At 36.0% G+C, this 22,460-nt stretch overlaps 2 protein-coding genes across 2 annotated transcripts in view; both read right to left on the bottom strand.

Moving 5' to 3' along the window:
- The window catches only part of LOC125646969 (uncharacterized), a 202,350-nt gene that overhangs the window by 110,100 nt on the left and 69,790 nt on the right, over nt 1-22,460 (bottom strand). The gene's annotated exons all lie outside the window — the stretch shown is intronic.
- On the bottom strand, nt 2,137-7,621 carry LOC125663749 (uncharacterized). Its single transcript, XM_048896089.2, has 4 exons — nt 7,418-7,621; nt 5,161-5,409; nt 3,130-3,262; nt 2,137-2,797 (listed from the first exon to the last, which is right to left on the bottom strand). Exons 1-4 carry the CDS (start codon nt 7,592-7,594, stop codon nt 2,352-2,354), a joined length of 1,005 nt encoding a protein of 334 aa, XP_048752046.2. The 5' UTR covers nt 7,595-7,621; the 3' UTR covers nt 2,137-2,351.

Below are 22,460 nucleotides of genomic sequence, written 5' to 3'. Positions count from 1 at the left end.
AAGACTTTCCGAAAGTAAACTGGGAAACTTTCTCACTTACTGGCGCGAGCGGGATTCGAACCCGTGCCTAGCAGAGGTGAAAAGCCGTGTGATTTTGAGCTCGATGCTCTAACCACTCGGCCTCGGAGGCCACTGGAACCGTATATATTTGAAAATAAGTTTAAAAGACGTGTTTAAGTCAATAGCGATTATTAATATATATTTTTTGATGTTAAAATAGAGGGGTATCCCCGAAGTTTAGAAAAACTGCCTCCGTAAAACAATAGAAATTTAACATAAACATGATCTTCGAGTTTTCCCACTAAAAAGACTGTCGCTTTGAAATTTTGTTTTACGAGGGAATTTTTGGGGGGTAAATTTCAATTTTTCGTAAAAATGAAAACAATTTCAATGATATCACTTTCAATCGCACCTGTACGTTAATTATTGTCTACGGTGTGGTTCAATGGGTAAGGTCGTTCACTGTGAAATGTAGAGAGATGTTTTCTGTTTTAAAACGACCGGGTTCGAATTCCTCACGGACACAATATTTCTTTTACATATTACATTTTTCATCTGGATTTTTTCTTAATTAAAACATATCTCTAGTCTTTATAAATCTTTCATGTCAAATTTCTGTTGATTACAATGGGCTGAATTTGAAATAAACTTCCAACCTATTGTAATAGTCAAGACTGCTAACGAGAACTTGTCTATTTTCTGGGTGAGGGTCAGTTCTACGTTACGAGTGTTGAAATACCAGGCACCGAACCCTGATTAGGGAAGATTGCCGCTTCTGTACTGTATAACGCCCTCTTTATTAAATGTTGACAAACGACCAATTATGTAGTTACGCTCCCGCCCATTTATTTTTGTGAAAATGCGAATGAACACAATAGCAATGCTGACCTTTTCCTACAGTTCATTTCTGTTTTCTAAAATGCATGCAGTGAAGTACAGAATAAAATGTTGACAAAAGACCAATAACGTTGATGATGTTTAGGAACCCAGTCACTGATATGAGATTCCTTTAGAGTGGAGGACTATATTTCATATCGAACGGATACAAATTACGATTTCATAAATTCTTATCAAACTCGCTTATTTCAAATTGTAGACATGTGGATCCTATATCATTTTCAACGTGTATTGTAACAGAACGATTTCACGATTTAAGAAAATGGGGCTTGGCAAAGCAAAGTTCTTGTACTTTAACATCCCACCCCACCTTCATTTAAAAAAAAATAAATCAGTGGTCCGCTAAGGTAAGTCACTTACGTATTGGCACGTGCTGATACTTACCCTTTTGGCTTGTACATAATAATAATAATAATGGCTTGTACATGTACCAATGTTTCTTGTCTTTATTAATGTCAATGACAATTTCCAAACGAGGTGAAACTGTTTGCAAGGGTAGAAAAGAGAACCCTGTATACAGTAGTTAGGGTTTATTTCCAGCTTATGTGGTGGCATATTTCTGCGACCATTTATCAGATAATTATGTCCACTTGACATATCTTTATGTCTACTTGACAGATGTTAGATCTTTATGTCAACTCGTAAGATCTTTATGTCAACTCGTTAGATCTTTATGTCGACTTGTCAGATCTTAATGTCGACTTGTCAGAAAATAATCACCATGACTAGGAACTCAGTATCTTGTTATTAAAGCGTGTTAATACCACTAACTGTCATCTACTTGTCATCATAATATCTGAAAAGTCCACATAATTTTCTGACAAGTCAACATAATTATCTGACAAGTCGACATAATTTTCTGACAAGTCGACATAATTATATGACAAGTCGACATAATTTTCTGACAACTCGACATAATTTTCTGACAAGTCAACATGTCGACTTGTCAGATGAGTACAGTATGTCGACTTGTCAGATGATTATGTTGACTTGCTGGCTTGTCATAAAAATATGTTGTCAACTGGATGGCACAAACTGGGCATGGACACGTTTTCCTGTTGACTTTTTAAACACGTGAATAAGTGACAAGTCGACAAAAAGATCTGATAATTTGACATAAAGATTTGACAAGACAACACAAAGATCCGACAAGTCGACATAATTATCTCATATGTGGTGGCAGAACTATGCCACCATAGGTTTGGTTATCATAGTAACATATATAAACAAAATATAGTGCACCAATGTGATAGTTTATTTTTAAAAAGAGATATTCTTGTATTCTGCCTATTAAAAATGAATCGAATAACGTATACTTCCGCGACGTTATAAACAACCTTATATTACATGTATGTTGTAATGCATGTAAAAAAAGAAAAAAAAAAGAAGATGTACATAATATGATTTTTTATTCTTATACAGTGTAGCAATTTTATCAATAGAAACATATTGTACTAGATACAGTCGCAAAAATACTTGAGATAATGAGAATTAGGGGCAATCATAATGAGATAATCGCAAAAATCCTGTCTGACGAGAAACTGAAACACGGGTTTGATGGTGCATTGTTGGTCAGGTTTGCAAGTGCAACTACAGTGATTAGGACAGTTTGGTGAGTGATCTTTGCACATGAAGTAGCACCAATCGTTAACGCCTATGATTCCAGGCAATTTAACAGACTGACAAGACAGATACTGTCCGGCAATGCAAGATGGGCGACATGTACCTGGTCGCACTGTTTGAGGTTGGTTGGTGATTGGTTGTGCAGTCGTAACCTTTGTCACCGGTTTCGGGGTTTCATCCCGAGGCTCAATTTTGACGTCAGCGCAATTCACAAAGGTTTCTTGTGGTCCGCAACCTAGACATCCCTTTTCTCCAGGAAACCGTCCCCAATTGTTTCCTATAAAAAGAATTAATGTATTTCCCAAATCAATGGATAAAGGACAAGGTACGTTTGGGGCCAAATTTGGTCCCGCGTCCAAATTAAATGATATTCCTCAAAATTCTTTCATATGGTGTATACTTCCATAAAATGGTTATGATACCCTAGAACTACATGTATTTCAATTAATTAATCCTCTTTTAAGTTTTGCAGTTTACCAAAGTAAGTGTTGTAAAATATTTATTTATTCTTACATCCTACTTAGCTCTATATCCTATATTTGGCAGCACCGAGACTGTTTAAAGTAAACGTTCAAACTTTTAAGTTAAGAAACGGAGTATTCTATGTACCAGTAGTGTACCACCATTGGAAGACACAGTGTTCACATGTCAAATCGTCCGGCAGCTTCAACTTTATGTTAATCATCGCGGATCCAGTTTCTGTTACTGCATAGTAGTCCTTGAGTTCGCCATTCTGAACTACCTGTAAAACATCCAAGAAACTAGTGCAAGTTGTAACGAAGACCAAATGTTCACCAAACATTTGTCATTTCCTTCATTTGTAAAATACAATGTAATAATATACATGTTAAAGCGTTAATTTATCCAATGAAAATCAATCTGTGGGCATGCGCATGATGGCAATGCCTGTGTGTCAAACACCTTACTATAAATTTACAAAAGGATCTTCAAACCGATTTTTTTTTAAATAAGGAAATTATAGACTTTTAAAGTAGATCGATCCTCCTGTGATGGCATAGGTTTTTGCAAACATCTTTATTAAGTTAAACTTTGCGCATGATAGAAATATATCTTTCAGAGGAATTTTATATACTGGATAAAATAAAAAAAAAATGTAAATTATTGGTAGTGAAAAGTTGATATTTACATCTATTGGATAATCAATTATTCCTAATTTTAAAAACTGTTGTCAAGGGTAATAACTCATATGCTGGTATTCCTCTACTGCGTGTCTATAATACAAACTTTTCCTAAATATCCACAATCAATTCATACGAATTTATAGATAAGCAGTTTTTCTAAATTGCTAACATTAAAACTTGTCATTATAACAATTTTTTATCTATTCATATTATTGTTTTACAAAAATGTGTGAATTTCTGATGTTGACCTATACTTCTGTTTTTGCATCTCTACATCTTCAAAAGGGTGGCAACATCTTTCGTTTTTAATTAGATCAAACTGTATCAAAATTCAACACAAGCGCATAAATTTAAAATCAACATATTATGTTATAGAGAAATGCTTGGTTTTATATGTTAAAGGGACTGATTCACGATTTTGGAAAAAAGAAAACAAAATTCATATTTTGATATTACACATTAAAAATACTCATTTAATGTTGACAACCAAAATGTGGACCTTCTGAATGCAAGGATAAGAGCAATATTTTAGCCTTAACTCTGTGTTATGCAAACAAAGACTTGACTCTTTCTATGTTTACAAACAAACCAGTGAGATGTTTATATGGTAATTTAAAGCATCTTAAGTTTGTACCGTCACACATTTAAATGTAACTTTTAAATGGCACATTTTACCTGAAAAATACTTGAAATAGAATATATAATAATAAACTTAGATTGATATTTATTTATTTTGAAAACTTCGTAAACAATAACACACCTCAATCTTTGTTTACAAAACATATAATAACCTCTCTATAATGAGCTTCTATCATAATATATAACCTTGATATTTTTCTGAAACCTTTTCAAAACATTATACCGTAAAAGTGAAAAACCAAAGCTATGGGGAAATCGGGAATCAGTCCTTTTAACCAAAGAACACACGCGCATTCACACGCACGCGAATTTGATTAAGGAATTTTCCTGTATACCAATCATTAGGTATTCTTATCATAAACCTACAACAAAAATTTCATCGAATTTTCTTCTTTTATTAGATTGATAGGGCCAATTTATTGCCATTGTTCGTATCATATGCATGTACATATAGTATAAATTTCATAATGTTTCGATCATTCATAAGAAATTTAATAGTGGTTTTAACGTCACCTTTTATCACCCCGTAAAGACATTGATCCATCGAATCGTTTTTGAGAACACTTCCGGACACTAAAGAATGATAATAACTAGACAGTTTATCGTGGGGTTTTTGTTTTTACACTTTTTAAATTTTTATTTTTTTTTATTTTTTTTTTGCATTTTGTATTCGAAAATCTAGTAAAGTGCCACAAATATTGACCTACATGCACATGTATGCATGGTGCTCAAGGCCGCAACATTGAGAATGTTTTATCTCCCCCCCCCCCCCCCTCCGTTGTTAAGGATATATGTACGTCACCCTTGACCGGTGAAAACTCATTATATCCGGTAGTTCAAACAAGCTATTAAACTTTACCTTCAACTGTGATTTGTCTAAGCATTCTTGGGTCACCTCAATGTAGTCATTAGTTTGTTTGCAGATTTTGAAGAAGAATTTCCCACGATGTGCTGCAGTAAGTTCAACTGTCGCGTCGATCTCCTGCCCTTGACGATAGGTCTCTGTTATGAATCCTGTTGCATACTTTCCGCCTGCTTCGTGGGGCTTCGCTCCATTGTAGGGATCACCGCATATTCCACATTTTCCTCCATTAACATTCCATTGAGTCTACGTATAAATGCAGTAAAATCGATAATAGATTCAAATTCCGGTTTTACTCATTCATTTGATGGTCCGAAGAAAGATGGGGTAATATTAGGGATTAATGATGGAAGAAATTATGACTCAGGGTTTAAAAACTTTGCTATTTATATTTTGTCATGGTTCTCAAAAGTTTAAAGGAATAACATAGTTCATGTCCAAGATGTGCATATGTATACATGCTAGAGTGAGAATATTATCATAAACAGGGTACGAATATGTTAATGTATACATGTTTGGATAATTATGTATGTTATGATATACATGTTTAATGCACTTGTACATCCCCCATACCCGCTGGTCAGGTTGGGATGTAAGGGCACTTGTAAATATCCTGACTAAAAGAATTGAATAAATGTATTGAACCAGAAAAATATATATACATGTTTGAATAATGGTGTATGTGTAAAGGGGTAACAGAGAACGGACGTTTAAGAAATACATTTTATTTTTAAAATACATGAGTGTGACGCTTCATGTCAGCCTACATGGTACTTCTCATGAAAAGTATCCTGGCGTGTAGCATCTCAGTTCATACCTCATGTATTTTTAAAAAAAAAGTTTATTTCTAAGACTTATATTCTACTTTCATCTCGATTGGAATTCCCAGTCGTTTATCTGTATTATACGCGCATTGTTTACAACCGAGGAATTCATAGGGAAATAACTACGGTACCCGCAACGTTATTCTTCACCTGATAAACGATAGAACACGATATACGTACGATAGGATGCGATACACACAACATACGATAGGATAGAATACACATACGATAGGATATGATGGACACACGATAAGATAGGTTATCACGCCTCAGACAAAATTGTTGAAATCTAATTGGTCAGATCTTGGTCACATGACGCCGTGAAAAAAACCGTATCATGCGAGTAAAATCCGGATTGGGCGAGTAATTTTATTTATCGTCGGGTTCGACTTGCAGCCGTGTCAAAAGGAAAGACATTTGACTAAGTTGTATGATATAGACCCCCACATATACAGTTAGAGGTCTTCGACGTGATAAATTCGTTACACAGTTAGTTAGTGACCTGATACGGAAAAATACATGGTGTGAAAAGAAAACCCGTTTTCTTTTCACACCATGTATTTTTCCGTATCAGGTCACTAACTAACTGTGTAACTAATAATACACGCACGATAGGATACACACACGATAAGACAGGATAAACGCGCGATACGATAGCATATATACAGAAAACACGATATAAACGATCTTCACCATAAACAGAAAACCTGATAGAAATGTTGTGAATTTAGAAGCAATTTCTACAGAACGATATGTTGATAGCTACAACCACAGGGGCTAAGCCCGTTTTGGATCCGAACTCAGTGATACCATAAATATAGAAAGGGGTCTAACTCTGACCCAGATAAAAAACTAACCACTCGCTTCAAATGCTTAAAAATTCTTAAACTAGGCACGCTATGCGTAATCTGTCGTTTTCCTTGCATAGATTAATGTTTCAACTACTTGCATGTCAAATTTCAAGCCACATGTTCTTAACATAACAAAGATATACGTCATCGTTCTCTCGATTTCAGTTGTTTATTATTACTAGGACATTTACAGTCCCTGTGGCTACATTGTACGACAAGAGCCCCGATCACATTGTGTTGATAAAAGTATCAATTGAAGGATTTCAATATTCATTATATACATGTATCTACAATAACACATATATCCAAAAGAATTTTCTAACTGGAAAGTAACACAGGTGTGTGCATATATAATGACAATATTTTTTTCTGTAATCACTGTAATAAACGGTGTATTTTTCAAAGATCCTTAATTGTTTCTTCTGTCGCAACTGAGAAGTTTAATTGAAGATGACCACTGACTGACTTCAACATGAAACTTTCGCCATCAGTAGAATAAAAAGCGCATAGCTGATTCTTCATAAAGCTACACACATGACACCTTATATCCGATTGATTGCTCCTCAATGTACAACTTACCCCCTTTCCCCCACAAAACAATGCCATGTCGTTAGTGTTTGCCGGAAAGTTCTGATCTTGGTAACATCTATGCAGCGATGCTCTCTGACAAGGCTTCATCAGACGGCCATGGGCGTCTGCATTCTTAGCGAACCAGAAACCGGCGACACAAAGGATGAAACAGAGGTACTTCACCATCTTGCCAGCCGTGAGGTATGACTAAGGCCGGAGTATTGTGTACATTTTTATACGCAGTCTACCTACGCAAGTGATACCCTATACAACTGTTGTTGTGAACCCCCTTTGTGAAACTGTAGCATGGAATCAGTCAATCCAAGTAAAGTACGTGATTGTTTTGTTAAAATGGTTCGGTTTAAAATTTATTCAATTTTTTTTAAATTCATTCCAGTCAAATGATAAAGAGTTTCTTGATGAAAAACGAAATTTACCTTCATTACCACATGTAGACTGAAGCTAGCAGTCACTAACCAGCAGCCAATAAGAGATTTCATCAAAGTACTGAGAGTACTCAGATGGAATACTACAAAGTAACACATAATAGATATAAATTAGTAAACATATTCTTAATTATCAAGTTTCATACTTGAAGGCAATTTGGTCACCCGAAAGCTCCTAACGTTACATCACATTGGGTGATGATGATAATAATAAATTTATATAGCGCCTTATATAAAACAAAATACTCCAGGGCGCTTTACAATGGTAAGAAGTGCAACAATAACACAATTAAATGAATGTTAATATTTCATAATCACTTAATCTTTGAAGAGTCGACAAAAAGAGTATGCAGTGAAGGAAGTGTACCCCTAGGACTATCATTTCCACCCTCCGTTTGGAGCTGTGGGAGTACCAACTGGGACCTCCCAAGGGTGTGGCCAATTTCGTGATCAGTTTGGGGCTTTAGGGGTACTACCTGGGGCCTTCCGATGGTGGGGCCACTTTTCTTACCTTTCTAATAGTTGTCTATAGGGTGGAATAAAACAAAAATGATAAAGTGGTAGAGAACAATAAAGTGAAATATATGTAGAACCCTTAGAAGGGGTCATATAGGCCTTTAAGGGTATATGTACCACCTGGGATCTCCCAAGTTGAGGCCAATTCCACACCTCTCTAATAATTGACTATAAGGCTTTGGAACAAAACAAAACTGATAAAGGGCTAGAAAACAATGAAGTCAAACATATAGACTCCTTAACAGGGATTACATAGGCCTCTAAGGGTAACTTAGCTCACCTGAAAGTCCATGATTTTACATCATGTAGGGTGATAATGAAGGCTAATAATACCTCAATCATGAAGAGTCTACAAAAGAGTTTGTAGGGCCACTTTTCAGACCTCTCTAATAATTGAATATTAGGTGATGAAAGAAAACAAAACAGATATACGGATAGAGAACAATGATGTCAAACATACAGAACCTTTGAAAGGGGCCCAATCCCAAGAAATAAAGATTGGCGTCCCGCAAGGTTCAGTTCTCGCGCCTCAACTTTACTGTCTGTTTAGTAAGACCATCGGTAATATATGTGATATTCACAATATGGATTATCATTGCTATGCTGATGACAGTCAGATTTATATCAAGGTTGAACCACGTGACAGCTGGGATGATATTTCAGAACGATTTGTGGCATGTCTAACGGATATTCGCAACTGGATGGGTTCAAACCTATTAAAGCTGATTCAGGACAAAAAAGAACTCATGGTGTTCGTTCCTAAACGAAATAGATCTTAAAATATTGAGTTTTACATTTCGTTCGGAGGAAACATTATAAATGAGGCCGATTGTGTGAAAAATCTTGGGACAGTTTTTGACAAGTCACTTACCATGGACAAGCAGTGTAGTTCCGTTGCAAGATCATGCTACATGCATATCCGTCGGATATAGGTAGCATTCGTCCATTCATCTTTGAGGTCACATGTAAGATATTTGTGAACTCTTTGGTAACACTGAGATTAGATTATGGAAATGCCCTATTATATGGAGTGAACAAGCAATACACAAACAAACTTCAGCGTGTACAGAACACTGCTGCCAGAGTGGTAATGCGGACAGAAAATACGAACACTACGCCTGTTCTGATCCAATTGCATTGGCTTCTAGTAGAGTACCATATTCAATACAAAATTCTGTTGTATGTTTACAGGTGTCTTCACAACCTGGCTCCTGGATATTTGTAGGAACTGATAACACCATACATACCGGCGAGATCGCTAAGATCGGAATCAGCATGTTTGGTTTCAGTCTCTGTAACCAAGATAAAGACTTATGGAGAGTGGAGGTTTGACATGGCGGCAGCGACACTTTGGAACGGTCTGCCATGTGAACTTAGAAATGTTAAGAAACTCGACTGTTTTTTCAAAAGAAATTTAAAGACCCACCTATCTTGTCTTGTTTTTAATATGTGATATGTGATTCTGTTGTTATGTGTATTTATTACTTTTGCCTTTAAGTTAGAACATTTATAGTGTTCTAGCTTTTAACTTAACATTTTAGAGTACTTTTTAGATACTTTGCATAGTGTTCTACCAAAAAAAAACAAAACTTTTAAATAATAGTGTTTTATTTTGATAATTTTATAGATGTAAGATTTTATGTCATACTGTCATTTAATTTCATTTAATTGTGTGTGTGGTTTCTTTTTATTATTAATATTGTTGCATTCCTCACTGCTACCCTTGTAAAGCGTCTTAGAGTAATTTGTTTTATATAAGGCGCTATATAAATTTTATTTATTATTTCACACAGGTTTTTAAGTACAATTGAGCTCACCTGAAAGTTCCTAATTTTACATTAGGTAGGGTCATAATGAAAGGTGAAGATAACGAACAATGATCAATCTCATAACTTCTATAAACACTACAAAATAGATAGTTGGGCAAACACGGACCCCTGGACACATCAGAGGTGGGATCAGGTGTCTAGGAGGAGCAATCATCCCCTGTCGATCGGTCACACCCGCCGTGAGCCTAAAATCCTGATCAGGTAAACGGAGTTATCCGTAGTCAAAAGCAGTGTGCCAAGAACGGCCTAACAATCGGTATGAAACACGTCAGACACGAACTAGATCGTTATAACGACCATAAAATTGAAGGTTAACAACCACCCTACCTTTGACGATCTGGAAAAGAGTATGCAGGCAAGGAAGGGGACCCATAAGACTATCATTTTTCGCCCTCAGTTTGGAAGCGAAGGTTTACCACCTGGGGCCTCCCAAGGGTGGGGTCACTTTTCAGACCTCTCTAATAATTGACTATAGGGTGTTGGAATAAAACAAAACGGATAAAGGGCTAGAGAACAATGCCGTCAAACATCTAGAATCCTTAAAAGGGTTCACATAGGCCTCTATACTAAGGACAACTGAGTTCACCTGAAGGTTCATGTTTTTACATCATGTAGTGATAATGAAGGCTAATAACAACTGCATCTTTCAAGAGTCCACAAAAGGAGTATGCAGGCAAGGAAGGGGACCCCTAAGATTATCATTTTCCGCCCTCAGTTTTGGGCTGTAGGGGTACCACCAGGGGTCTCCCAAGGATGGGGTCACTTTTCAGAACTCTCTTATAATTGACTAGAGTGTATTGGAGTAATAGAAAACGGATAAAAGGCTAGAAAACAATGAAGTCAAATATATAGAACCCTTAAAAAGGGGTAACATAGGCCTATAAGGCCAGTTGACCATATCTGAGAGTTCATGATTTTAAATAAAGACTATAACAACTTAATCTGTGAAGAGCTAACAAAACTAGTATGTACAGTGTAGATAAGGAGGTAGACCCCAAAGACTATAATTTCCCGCCCTCTGTTTAGGGCTGTATGGTTACTACCTGGGGCCTCCCAAGGGTGTGGCCACTTTTCAGACCTCCCTAATAATTCAATTTTGGTTAATGAAAGAAAACAAAACTGATAATATACGGATAGAGAACAATGATACAGATACAGATAGTTTATTGCCAAATAATGGGCCCCTAGGGGTATAGACATTTAAACAATGTAGTTAAACACACAGAACTCTTCATTAGACCTTTGATTACAAATGAGCTCACCTGCAAGTTCCTAATTTCACATCATGTAGGGACATAATGAAGGTTAATAACAACTTAATCGTTGTAGGAGTATGTAGAGAAGGAAGGGGGCCCTACGACTACCATTTTCCAACCTGTTGGGGGTCGTAGAGTACCATCTGAGTCCTTCCAAGGGTGGGGCCACTTCTCTTACCTTTCTAATACCGGTACTTGAATAGACGGTGTAGGAATAACACAAAATTGATAAAGGCTAGAGAACAATGAAAACAAACATACAAGACCTTTAAAAGATAAACATAGGCCTTTTGGGAAATTGAGCTCACCTGAAAGTTCCTAATTTTACATCATGTAGGGTCATAAAGAAGGCTAATAACAACTGAATCTTTGGAGAGTCCACAAAAAGAGAATGCAGGTAAGAAGGTGGACCCCAAAGACAATAATTTTTCACCCTCTGTTTAGGGCTGTAGAGGTACCACCAGGGGCTTTCCTAGAGTGGGGCCATTTTCCAGACCTCTCTAATAACTGAATATTAGGTATGAAAGAAAACAAAACTGATTTACGGATAGAGAACAATGAAGTCGAACATATAGAACCCTTAAAAGTTGGGTCACATATGCCTTTAATTACAACATGTATTAACATTGTACTATATGAGTGTCATATACACAGATCCCCAGTATTTATGTGTTAACTCTTATCCTGATGTCTTCTTGCAATTTGTATATTTAAAAAAAAATACACTATTGCTTTCTTGTATGCATTTGCCATATTTTATACATTATGACCCCTGGGTCGAGGCCTCTGCTGGTGGACTGTTAGTCCCCGAGGGTCTCTACAGCCCAGTAGCTAAGTACTTCGTTACTAGCTTGAAAATACGGATGAATATTTAATTGCTGTTATAAAATTTAGAAATTCATTTCAAAATTAAGGATTATCTCCCTCATGCATAGCTCTTATCCTTAGACGAATTTGACTCCACTTTTTTTGGCACGCTGTTTTTGGCTATAATAGCTCTAAAACTTCATTGTTATTTCGGATTTCAAACATTTCGGTTGAGCATGACTGAAGAGACATTATTTGTCGAAATGCGCATCTGGTGCATCAAAATTGGTACCGTATAAGTTTTACATACAACATCTTCCCACGCAGGCGACACCCTATCCATACCTTTAATGTGAACTTTTTTTGTGAAAATGTCGCATGCAATCACACGGTCAATCAATGTGCGTGATGCTTTGTAAAAATTGTTAATTTTCTTTCAATTGAGTGTACAATGTCTCTTGGTTGAAAAAAAAATGTTTAATTAGGAAATACTAGCCAACATGAATATGACATTTGAAACTAAATCGTGATTTGCTAGATGTTTTCTGAAACTTTGATATTTTTTCCGTAATTTAATATGGTAGGCAATTTGTGTGTTGTAGTTCATTGGCTAAAACCTTGGATCTTACAAAGAAATGTTTTATCCGGACGCATTAGTACAGTCCCTGTAATGTTGTACTTTCCCATTTTCCACTAGCTTACCGCGCGCTCTCCATTCCCGCAAGTTCATCGTTCACGAAACGGTTGGTGGTGCGGGGGTTTCGGCGGTCTCAATTAAGGTCGGCCTTTCGTGGATTCTGATCTTGTACTAGCACCTTTATTTTGCAATAAATCCCACAATACATGCACATGTATGATTCTACATGTAGTTCTAAATATCACCTAGATGATAAATATGATAAGATTATTTATATGAACGTCATATCATACAAAATAAACCTATAGTTCTTCATCACGATGGTGAATCACGCGACCTACGTGTATTACCCAGGAAAATGACGACGAAAGTCAACATAAGGGAAAATTCGAACAAGTAAGCAACAACTGTATCAATAAGGAATTGTTTTATAACTTATATCAACGCTTGAAGAATTTTCTCAGGAACAAATTTATCCTACGTGCGATAGAAGCAGAAAACATTGACATAGTTTTTTTGGTGGTCGGAAATTTTTGACTGAAAAAAACCCCACCCCAAACTATTTATTTCAGATAAACGGTATTCAAAATGTATACTTGATTTTCTTTAATTTTCATGGAAATTGCAGGTTGCTGAACTTGATAATTTTAGGCATTTTTTTTCTTCTGTTTTCTTTGTACATTTATAAAGGTAATTAACTTTTTGCACGTTTCCAGGCTAGGAATGAAGCAATTCAAACATTATTGTATGGGTATTAAAGATTGGCATATACATGTAGCACTGGTTTTCACATGAAAATTGCAGGTTGACACGTTCCTCGGATTATTCAGAGATACCTTGTTTTGTAGCGTGTTTAGGTATGAATGCTATATGATTGGTTTACAGATACATGTACATTGAAATTTCATTATGCTTTTTAAAAACTGTGTGATACCTGATATATAAATTCAAACCCGAAATTACAGTAAAAAACAAAAAACATCAAGTTTCATGGAATTGCACCCATTTTCCCTGAGTAAGGACTTTCACGATTTGCTCCGGTTTATATAAGTCTTTATCGAATGTTATAAAATTTTGACTTATTTTCAAAACGCGTAGATCCTTCATGATAAAGACAGGTGTATGTTGTTGTTGGCATGCACAATGAATTGTTTTAAATTATTTTGTAGAGACTTTTTAATGCAGGATATGTGATTGCTGTTTTTTTTGTGTTTTTTTGTTTTTGTTTTTTGTTGTTGTTGTTGTAATATGTATTTTCGTTTAAAGTGAGTACTCGATGGAAATGGATAAATATTACACGGTATTTACATGAAACACCTGGACATAAATACCGTCTTTATACACCTGTGTTATTGATAACATTCAAAACCCAGACTTCTTGTTCACTGTCGCCATTCTGCTTTCTCTCTCGATATATCTCATAACTGTGTAGGAGAAATAACAATTATCAATCGTACTATAACATGTGATACTGTTTGACATTCTGTGATAGGCATCGCATGACGTGAAATATTTAACCTTTCATGGGGTAAGTCACTGTGAAATGCTACACGATTTGCTTTCAAGCGGCGTTTCTTCAACACAATAAACATAAATTTGTGTGGGTTTTTGGCAACACGATCAAAATGATTCATTTATCATAACACTTGTGCTTTTTTAAACCAGTGAAACTGAACTCTTTTTATTAATCCACACGTATTACATGTAATTTTAGTATTTGTAATGTAGGTATCAGGGACTCTCTCTCTCTCTCTCTCTCTCTCTCTCTCTCTCTCTCTCTCTCTCATTGACCCTTGCATTAATCACAGTGTGTTCATTACTCTGTAACAAGCATTGTTTATTTTCAACAGTTTTTAGCTCACTGGAGCTGAAAACTCGAATGAGAGCCCTTTCCCTCTTCTGTCTGTCACCTGTTCACTTTTCATATTTGTTACTTCTACAGAACCACTGAACCATTTTCAAACTAACTTATTACAATGTGTACATGGATGAGGCGTGTTAAGGTTTAAAAACGATTAAATTTTCCTTTCCGAATTAAGCTAGTAATTGAGAAATGCGGTAGTGTATTTAAAATAATTCTTCTCATGAACCAATTAATTTGGCCAGTAAAGCCAACCCTGCGTGAAACCTACCTAATATTTTTGTCAACTTTTCATATGGCTGTCCGCCGAAGTGTTCGGGCGCACGAAAACTAAGATGAATTTTTATAAAAATGTGTCATTCCTCCTGTTCGTCAGCCTGTTCCGGTGTAGCCGTCTACCCTATAGGGAACTGTATATTCAGTGTCAAGGGAATTAGAAACACATGGACTCACATTTCAGACCACTGTGTATTGCTCAAAACGGCAATAACCACATCTTGAATTAGTAAAACATTCTTTTTAAAAATGAGCAATTTAGACGCAAAAGTGATCAAATAAGCTTTTTGTTTACTAGCTGCAGAATTGTAGCTCTCTGAGAAAATATTGAGACAGATCAGAAAGCTACAGATCGACCCTTGATGAAAAAATCCACTTCGATTTACGGTGCAGAAAAACAAACCACGCACGACTGAGGCCTTATACATGTACATGTATCGCTGCATTCTTGCATTGCCGTCTCATAGATTTAATTTACAGTTCTGCAGCTATTTATTTACATGCTTTACACGTCCATATTAACATGTTAAAAATGTGTAACAAATCCAACAATTACTTTGGAAACATTTGAATTCATTTGGGTAAATTTTCATGGATTGTCAAGATTTTAAATGTATTTCAACGATCTAATTTACCAATACAACCTGTCATTGGGTAAAATGTTTCATACGGGTGTTGCTAAAACACCAAAATGAAACGGAATGTAGCTAAGATAACACCAAAACTCGGGAAAATATGCTTTATTTGAAAATCAAAATTTTAGGAATTTCTTTACAAGCGGTAAAACAATTTCATCTAAAAATTCTGCATCATAAATTGATCAAGCTAAGTTAGATATTGGTATAAGAGTTTACAAAGCGTTTTACAAGAATCTTGTAATTTCGGCATTGACAGAGGTGTTAGTAAGCATCAAGAACACAAAGGGTTTTCCGTCAAGCTTCTTGAGATTATACGCATGACAACAAATTTTGAAAATCACTTGTAGTCTACATAGTTAGTGAAAGTCAGGAATAATTCAGGGCTTTTCCAACCCCCTTCTCTCCTTACACTCGTCAAATACACCTCCATCTCCTTACATTCGTCTAATACAAACCCTCCTTTCTTAGAATCGTCTAATACCCCCTCCCCCTCCTTTTCCTTACACTCGTCTTATACACCCCTTTTTCCTTACACTCGTAAAGAGAGGGCGGTGGTTTAAATCAGACTGCTGAAAATGGATTGACTAACAGTTGGGTATTGGGTGGTGACCCACCACCCAAATACGGAAGTCCCGAGTTCCCCAAGAGTTATTTCCCTTTGTCGAACTCTTCCGTAAATTATGACGTAAAATATGATGACAGTGGGTACATTTGCTAATTACTATCGTTGTATTATTTCTTAAAAGATGATATCCAGAGTTTCTGAGACCATCCTATCTCAGGGAAAGGGCAACTTTAGTGAGTTTACATGTATGAGTATTGGATAACAAAATGGCTCAAACAAATATTGTTAATTGCCATCTTTCTTGGATAAAAGCGTCACTCATGTAGAAGAGGAAACGAATAATGATTCAATAGCCAATTTGATGATCTTCTTCAAACAAATTATGCTTGATATGGCCAGAATATGCATACCAGTGATTGATATAAACAAAAGTTACGCTTTTATTACATTAATCGTACGTAATCGTTATGTACAATGTCAGTCTACGATATAATGTATACATTGTGTACCCACCATACGTCATAAAATGCGAAAGAGTTTGACAAAGGGAAATAACTTTTGGGTAACTCGGAACTTGCGTATTCCCTGGTTTATAATTAGTATCCTTATTATTTGCAATAAAGTTTCTAGCTTTAATATATATAGGCCTACATATGTTATACCTAAAAGTGAACTTTGAACTGGTCATTTGTCAAAGTTAGAGATAAATTAAATAATTGTGTAGACATCTCGGTTTTGAAGCTTATAAGATTTAAAATCATACAAATTAAATATATCTCTAACTCAGTCTCATGGGCAAGTAAAAGAAATTTATAATTGGGAAAAGAATATCGTGCGGATAGGAGCTCTAATATAAGTGCGACCGTCGTGCGAATAGTGAAAATTACTGGCACGACAGTCATGCTGATATAGACACTAAAAAAAAAAAGCAACAAACAACTCGTAAGACTTTATTCAATCCAAACTTCAAAATCCTTAATTGTGTGAGGGGTGACTTAATTCATAGGTTCAAACTTAATTACTACTCAGTACTGCATACCACAGTTCTAAGAGAGAGAGAAGAGGGGGGGGGGATAAATCAAACCACTTTGTCATTTTAAAAGAAAAAAGACACATTGTCAATAAAATTATTGAACTGATATCACTTCTCTATGCAATGTACTACTTCACTGGGTTAATTTTAGAGAGGTAATGACTGTAAATTCGATAGAAAACATCGCAAGTGAAAGTAGCGAGCAGACATAAACAACCTATACTTCACCAGCTCAAATTAAACAAATGTGAATGAAACATTCTAATCTGCAACTCTTAGTGGTAACTTTAAAGTGTATTTTTTACGAATGGTATATTTTTATCATCTTGCATGCTTAAACAAACTATGTATCACCAGTAAAATGTTGGTGAGCAGCCGTCGTCGTTCGCTGTTTCACATTGACAAAGGACCCGGTTGCAAGATTTTTTTCCCCTATGACCTTTTAACCTAGCATGACGTTAGAGTGTGCAGAACATCTATAGCCTAGTGTGGCATGTGGTGAAAAAGAAGGTACATCAGAATCATATATATAAAAATCGTAATAACGAGATTAACAAGAAATTAAACCACGAAAAAGACCGTAACCACAAGGGGAAAAGGTTGTTAATCGTAATAATGAGATAATCAAAGTACTGAAAGTACTGATGGGAGTTGATTTTATGTAGATTTGCACCAGATGCTTCTGGGATTGAGAATTATTCAAAAGAAAAAAACAGAAGCACATAAAAAATTCAAAAACTTACGTATAAAGGTATGTTTTGTCTCTATAACAATCAACGCGCAATTATTCATGTTTACCTACTTATGAAGTGAAGATAACGAATAGTGATCAATCTCATAACTCCTATATAGACACTGGTAAGTTAACAAATAGTCTGGATCGTATTTTACTGTCCCAACATATTATATACTGTACTCTTAAAATTGTCATTGTTTGTCAAAATATTTCACTACAATAATATTCTAGCACAAGAACATGTTTGGAAAACTCCACACATAACTTAAAAATTCTTGGGTTCATGTTTATTTTTTATTCTTTTTCTATATGTACAACTCCTCTAACATATTGACATGATTTACGCAACTATACAATTTTTCATTGCTTAAAGTGCAAGAACTTGTACTTAAACATAAGGCAATATCTTATCCTTAATCTTTAAAATTGATCTCGAGCTATATGACTTCGTTACATGTCAAAACTTATACGGTACCAATTTTGATGCACCAGATGCTAATTTCGACAAATAATGTCTCTTCAGTGATGCTCAACCGAAATGTTTGAAATCCGAAATAACAATGAAGTTTTAGAACTATTATAGGGAAAAACATGTGTAAGCATCAATAAATGGCGGTAAATAGCTATAATTCATTCAAGCTACAAAAATAGCCACTTGGTCTTAATTTTGCATTTGAAAAGGTGAAGATAACCAACAGTTATGCAAGGTGAAGATAACGAACAGTGATCAATCTCATAACTCCTACAAGCAATACAAAATAGATAGTTGGGCAAACACGGACCCCTGGACACACCAGAGGTGGGATCAGGTGCCTAGGAGGAGTAAGCACCCCCTGTTGACCGGTCACACCCTCCGTGAGCCCCATATCCTGATCAGGTAAACGGAGTTATCCGCAGTCAAAATCAGTGTGCCAAGAACGGCTTAACAATCGGTATGAAACACGTCAGACAGCATTTGACCCAATGCGAGGTTGTATTGACGAACTAGATTGTTATAACGACCATAGAATTTGCGAAATGTTGACTTCAATCGAGACTGTTGAAATCCCTGTACCATCAACTTGTTTTTCAGTAGCTTACCTCGATTTAAAAACTGACTATACCCAGAACAAGCTCTTGCATATCGAATCAGTTGAGATATATAAACACCATATGCAGGTGATAAAAGGAATACAAAATTAAGAGTTGGACAAACACGGAGTCTTGCATATATTAGAAGTTGGATCAAGCGCCTAGAAGAAGTAAACATCCCCTGTCGACTGGTCACATATCCGCCATGAGCCTTATATATTGATCAATTAAACGCACAAGTACTTGTATACAGGACTCCAGGTCCCATCCCCCCTCCTTGTATTTTTGGATGGGATTTCGGGTGTATTTTTAATAAAATATTAAACTTCATTGTTTTTATTTAAATGGAATATACAAATCTCGCATAGAAACCGTTTTCAAAATGTCATATCACCGATCATAAGATGTGTTATTCAGCAGGCAATAAATCCTATTGTATCTGGGTTCTCTCCTCCACAAATAAAACACTGGGCGTCATCAGATAACTGAAAAATTGTTGAGTATGGCGGAAAACAGCAAAACAATCAATCAATCGAAAGAACAACTACCAACTGAAAAGAACGGTTATTCTAAATCTACTGACAATTTTTGGATTAAATGCATCGCTAATTGGTGCGCAATTTCTTCTCGCCGTTCAACTGCATCGTTTTAACCTCACCACCTACATCACACATTCCGTGTGATATTGATATATACATGTATTTCTGTCGCGGTCCACTATTTTTAGAACGAAAGAGTACCGCAAACGGTACAAGATACGCCCGTCGGACAGTGAAATTCAACCTGGAAGCATATTGTGCACTCTGAATTGATACAACATACATTCTGAATAGAAAAGCCTAGTGTGAGTCACGGTGCACCAATCCATCTGACATGTGAACTATTATGTATTTCTCTGATGTATTTCTCTGAGAGTGAGGTTGTGACAAAATGTTGGTGCAATATCTATCTATGATGATAAAAAGTCCAGGAAACCATTTGATCTACTTTTAGCCCTAAAGTAGGTCATGGTGCACCAATTAAGATGAAACGTTTGACATGTGAACTGATTAATGTATTTCTCTGAAAGGGAGATTGTGACTAAATTTCAGAGCAAACTTGTGAACATACCAAAAAATAGTGCGCCAATCCAGCTGAAATGTTAACTACACATGTCTTCCTCCGAGAGGAAGCCTTTGACTAAATATCAGGGCAATATCTGTATCCGTATGAAAAAGCCAGCAAAACTGCCTGACCTATTTTTAGTCCAAAAGTAGGTCAATGATGGACCAATCCAGCTGAAATGCAAACTGAACTTGTGTTCCTTTGAGATGAAGCCTTTGACTAAATTTCGGGGTAATATCTGTATCCATAATGGAAAAAAGCCCGGGAAACTGTCTGACCTACTGTTAGTCCTCATGTAGGTCACGGACGGACAAATCCAGCTGAAATGCAAACTGAACTTGTATTCCTCTGAAAAGAAGAGTATGTGTAAATTTCAGGGCAATATATGTACATGTATCTGTAATAAAAAAAAGTCCGGAAAATTGTCTGACCTACTTATAGCTCTAAAGTGAGTCCAGGATAGACCAATCCAGTTGAAATGCAAACTCACTCTTACAATTCTTGAGGGAGATATCGTGACCGAATTTCAAAGATGTACATGCATCTGTTACAGAAAAAAGTCCGGAAACATTACCCCGGACAGACGGACAGTCAGCCGGACGGTCGCACGGACAGCGTCATAATATAACATTGACGGGTGTATAAAAACCCGAGACGAGGTTTCTGAATACCATTAGCTGTACGAAATGGTAAAAGAATACCGATAATAGTAAAAAGACGTTAGTTTCTTGTGTACAAACGGCCGGGTAAGTTTTGGCCTATAGCATGGAAAATAGGAAAAATTTCTCTTTGGTGTCTTGAGTGTCAGAAAATGCAAAGGAAAATGAAATTGGTCATTTAGATTTGGATATAAAAGAAAAAGTTAAATTTCCAATGTCTGGAAAAATTATTGGAATCATATCCAAATATCTTAGTATTATAGACTCTTAATTATGATTTAGAGCATGATGATGTTGACAAAATGTATACTTGAAGGTTAGATCAAAATAGAACAATGTTTGATTACGATATAAAATGATATGATGATTGGAAGAGGGTAGTTGTTTTTAATTTTTATCATTAACAATATCATTATTACGCGTACTGTACACAAAAAGTGTGTGTGTGTGTGTGTGTGTGTGTGTGTGTGTGTGTGTGTGTGTGTGTGTGTGTGTGTGTGTGTGTGTGCGTGCGTGCGTGCGTACACAAGTACCACTTGATAGCATATTTGTTTAATCTTATAACAAAAAGTTTTGATTCTTTTTTTCAATTACCCAAAGAAACAAGAGACCCATGGGCCACATCGCTGACATGAGTCATCTTGGCCCAAATTTAAAGATTTCGCTTATATATTCGCATATAAAACTTTGATCATTTGATCCCTATATTGTGGCCCCAACCTATATCCGGGGGCATGATACTAACAAACTTGAATCTGCACTATGTCAGGAAGCTTTCATGTTTGTACTTTTCTTGCCCAGTTGTTCATGAAAAGAAGATTTTAAAAGATTTTCCTTATTCATTACCATGTGAAACCTTTATCCCCTATTGTGACCCCAACCTATCCACGGTGACCATGATTTGAACAAACGTAAAACTGCACAAGTCTATGTCAGGAAGCTTTCATGCAAATCTCAGCTCTTCTGGCCCAGTGGTTCTTGAAAAGATTATAAAAGTTTACAACTTTGTCAGTCATCGACTGATCGTCGAGCGCCGAATCACTTACTGTGTTTCATTGTCGAGCGGTGGGAGAAAAGTCATACATAACTTGGACCGTCGGTTGAACACAGCAATGGTCGGCCGATGACAAAGCTGCCAGATATGCCATACTATACCGATTATCTCTAGATCGTCGCCCAAAAGCTTCCATTTTAGCGATTAAAAAACCCCCACCAAAGTACCGTCTCATCATATATGAACTTGAACTTACAGATACCAACTTCATATCCTCATCTCCCTATATATGAAAACGCAAAAATCAAGAAAATGACGATTTTACCACAGATTTCTGAAATTTTGTTGCATACTTGAATAATATGAACTTAGCCAACATAATACATTTCTAAAGTTGAATATTCTCGGTTTATCACATACATTAATGCTTTTTGACGGCCCATACAAACATACAGATGAGGAATTGTAGCTCTACATGAAATAATGTCAAGCCGTTTGACATGGAGCTTTTTCTAAGCGAAAGAGAGAGGGGGAGAGATTTATTTTGAACCATAGTTTGTCTTCAATAAAAAAATTATTGTGCTGTTGATATATATATATATATATATATATATATATATATAT

The sequence above is a fragment of the Ostrea edulis genome, chromosome 1, assembly GCF_947568905.1.
Source record: "Ostrea edulis chromosome 1, xbOstEdul1.1, whole genome shotgun sequence".
NCBI classification, from domain to species: domain Eukaryota; kingdom Metazoa; phylum Mollusca; class Bivalvia; order Ostreida; family Ostreidae; genus Ostrea; species Ostrea edulis.
Note: the sequence above shows the minus strand (reverse complement) of the source record. Positions and strands in the feature narration are given on the sequence as shown.

What these genes read in the sequence shown, in the direction of transcription:
- LOC125663749 (XM_048896089.2), bottom strand. Translation starts at nt 7,594, where the DNA reads ATGGTGAAGTACCTCTGTTTCATCCTTTGTGTCGCCGGTTTCTGGTTC. An exon ending in TGTTTTGTGGGGGAAAGGGG is followed by an intron (nt 5,410 to 7,417) that starts GTAAGTTGTACA and finishes ATTTATACGTAG; the next exon opens with ACTCAATGGAATGTTAATGG. An exon ending in CCAATGGTGGTACACTACTG is followed by an intron (nt 2,798 to 3,129) that starts GTACATAGAATA and finishes TTCTTTTTATAG; the next exon opens with GAAACAATTGGGGACGGTTT.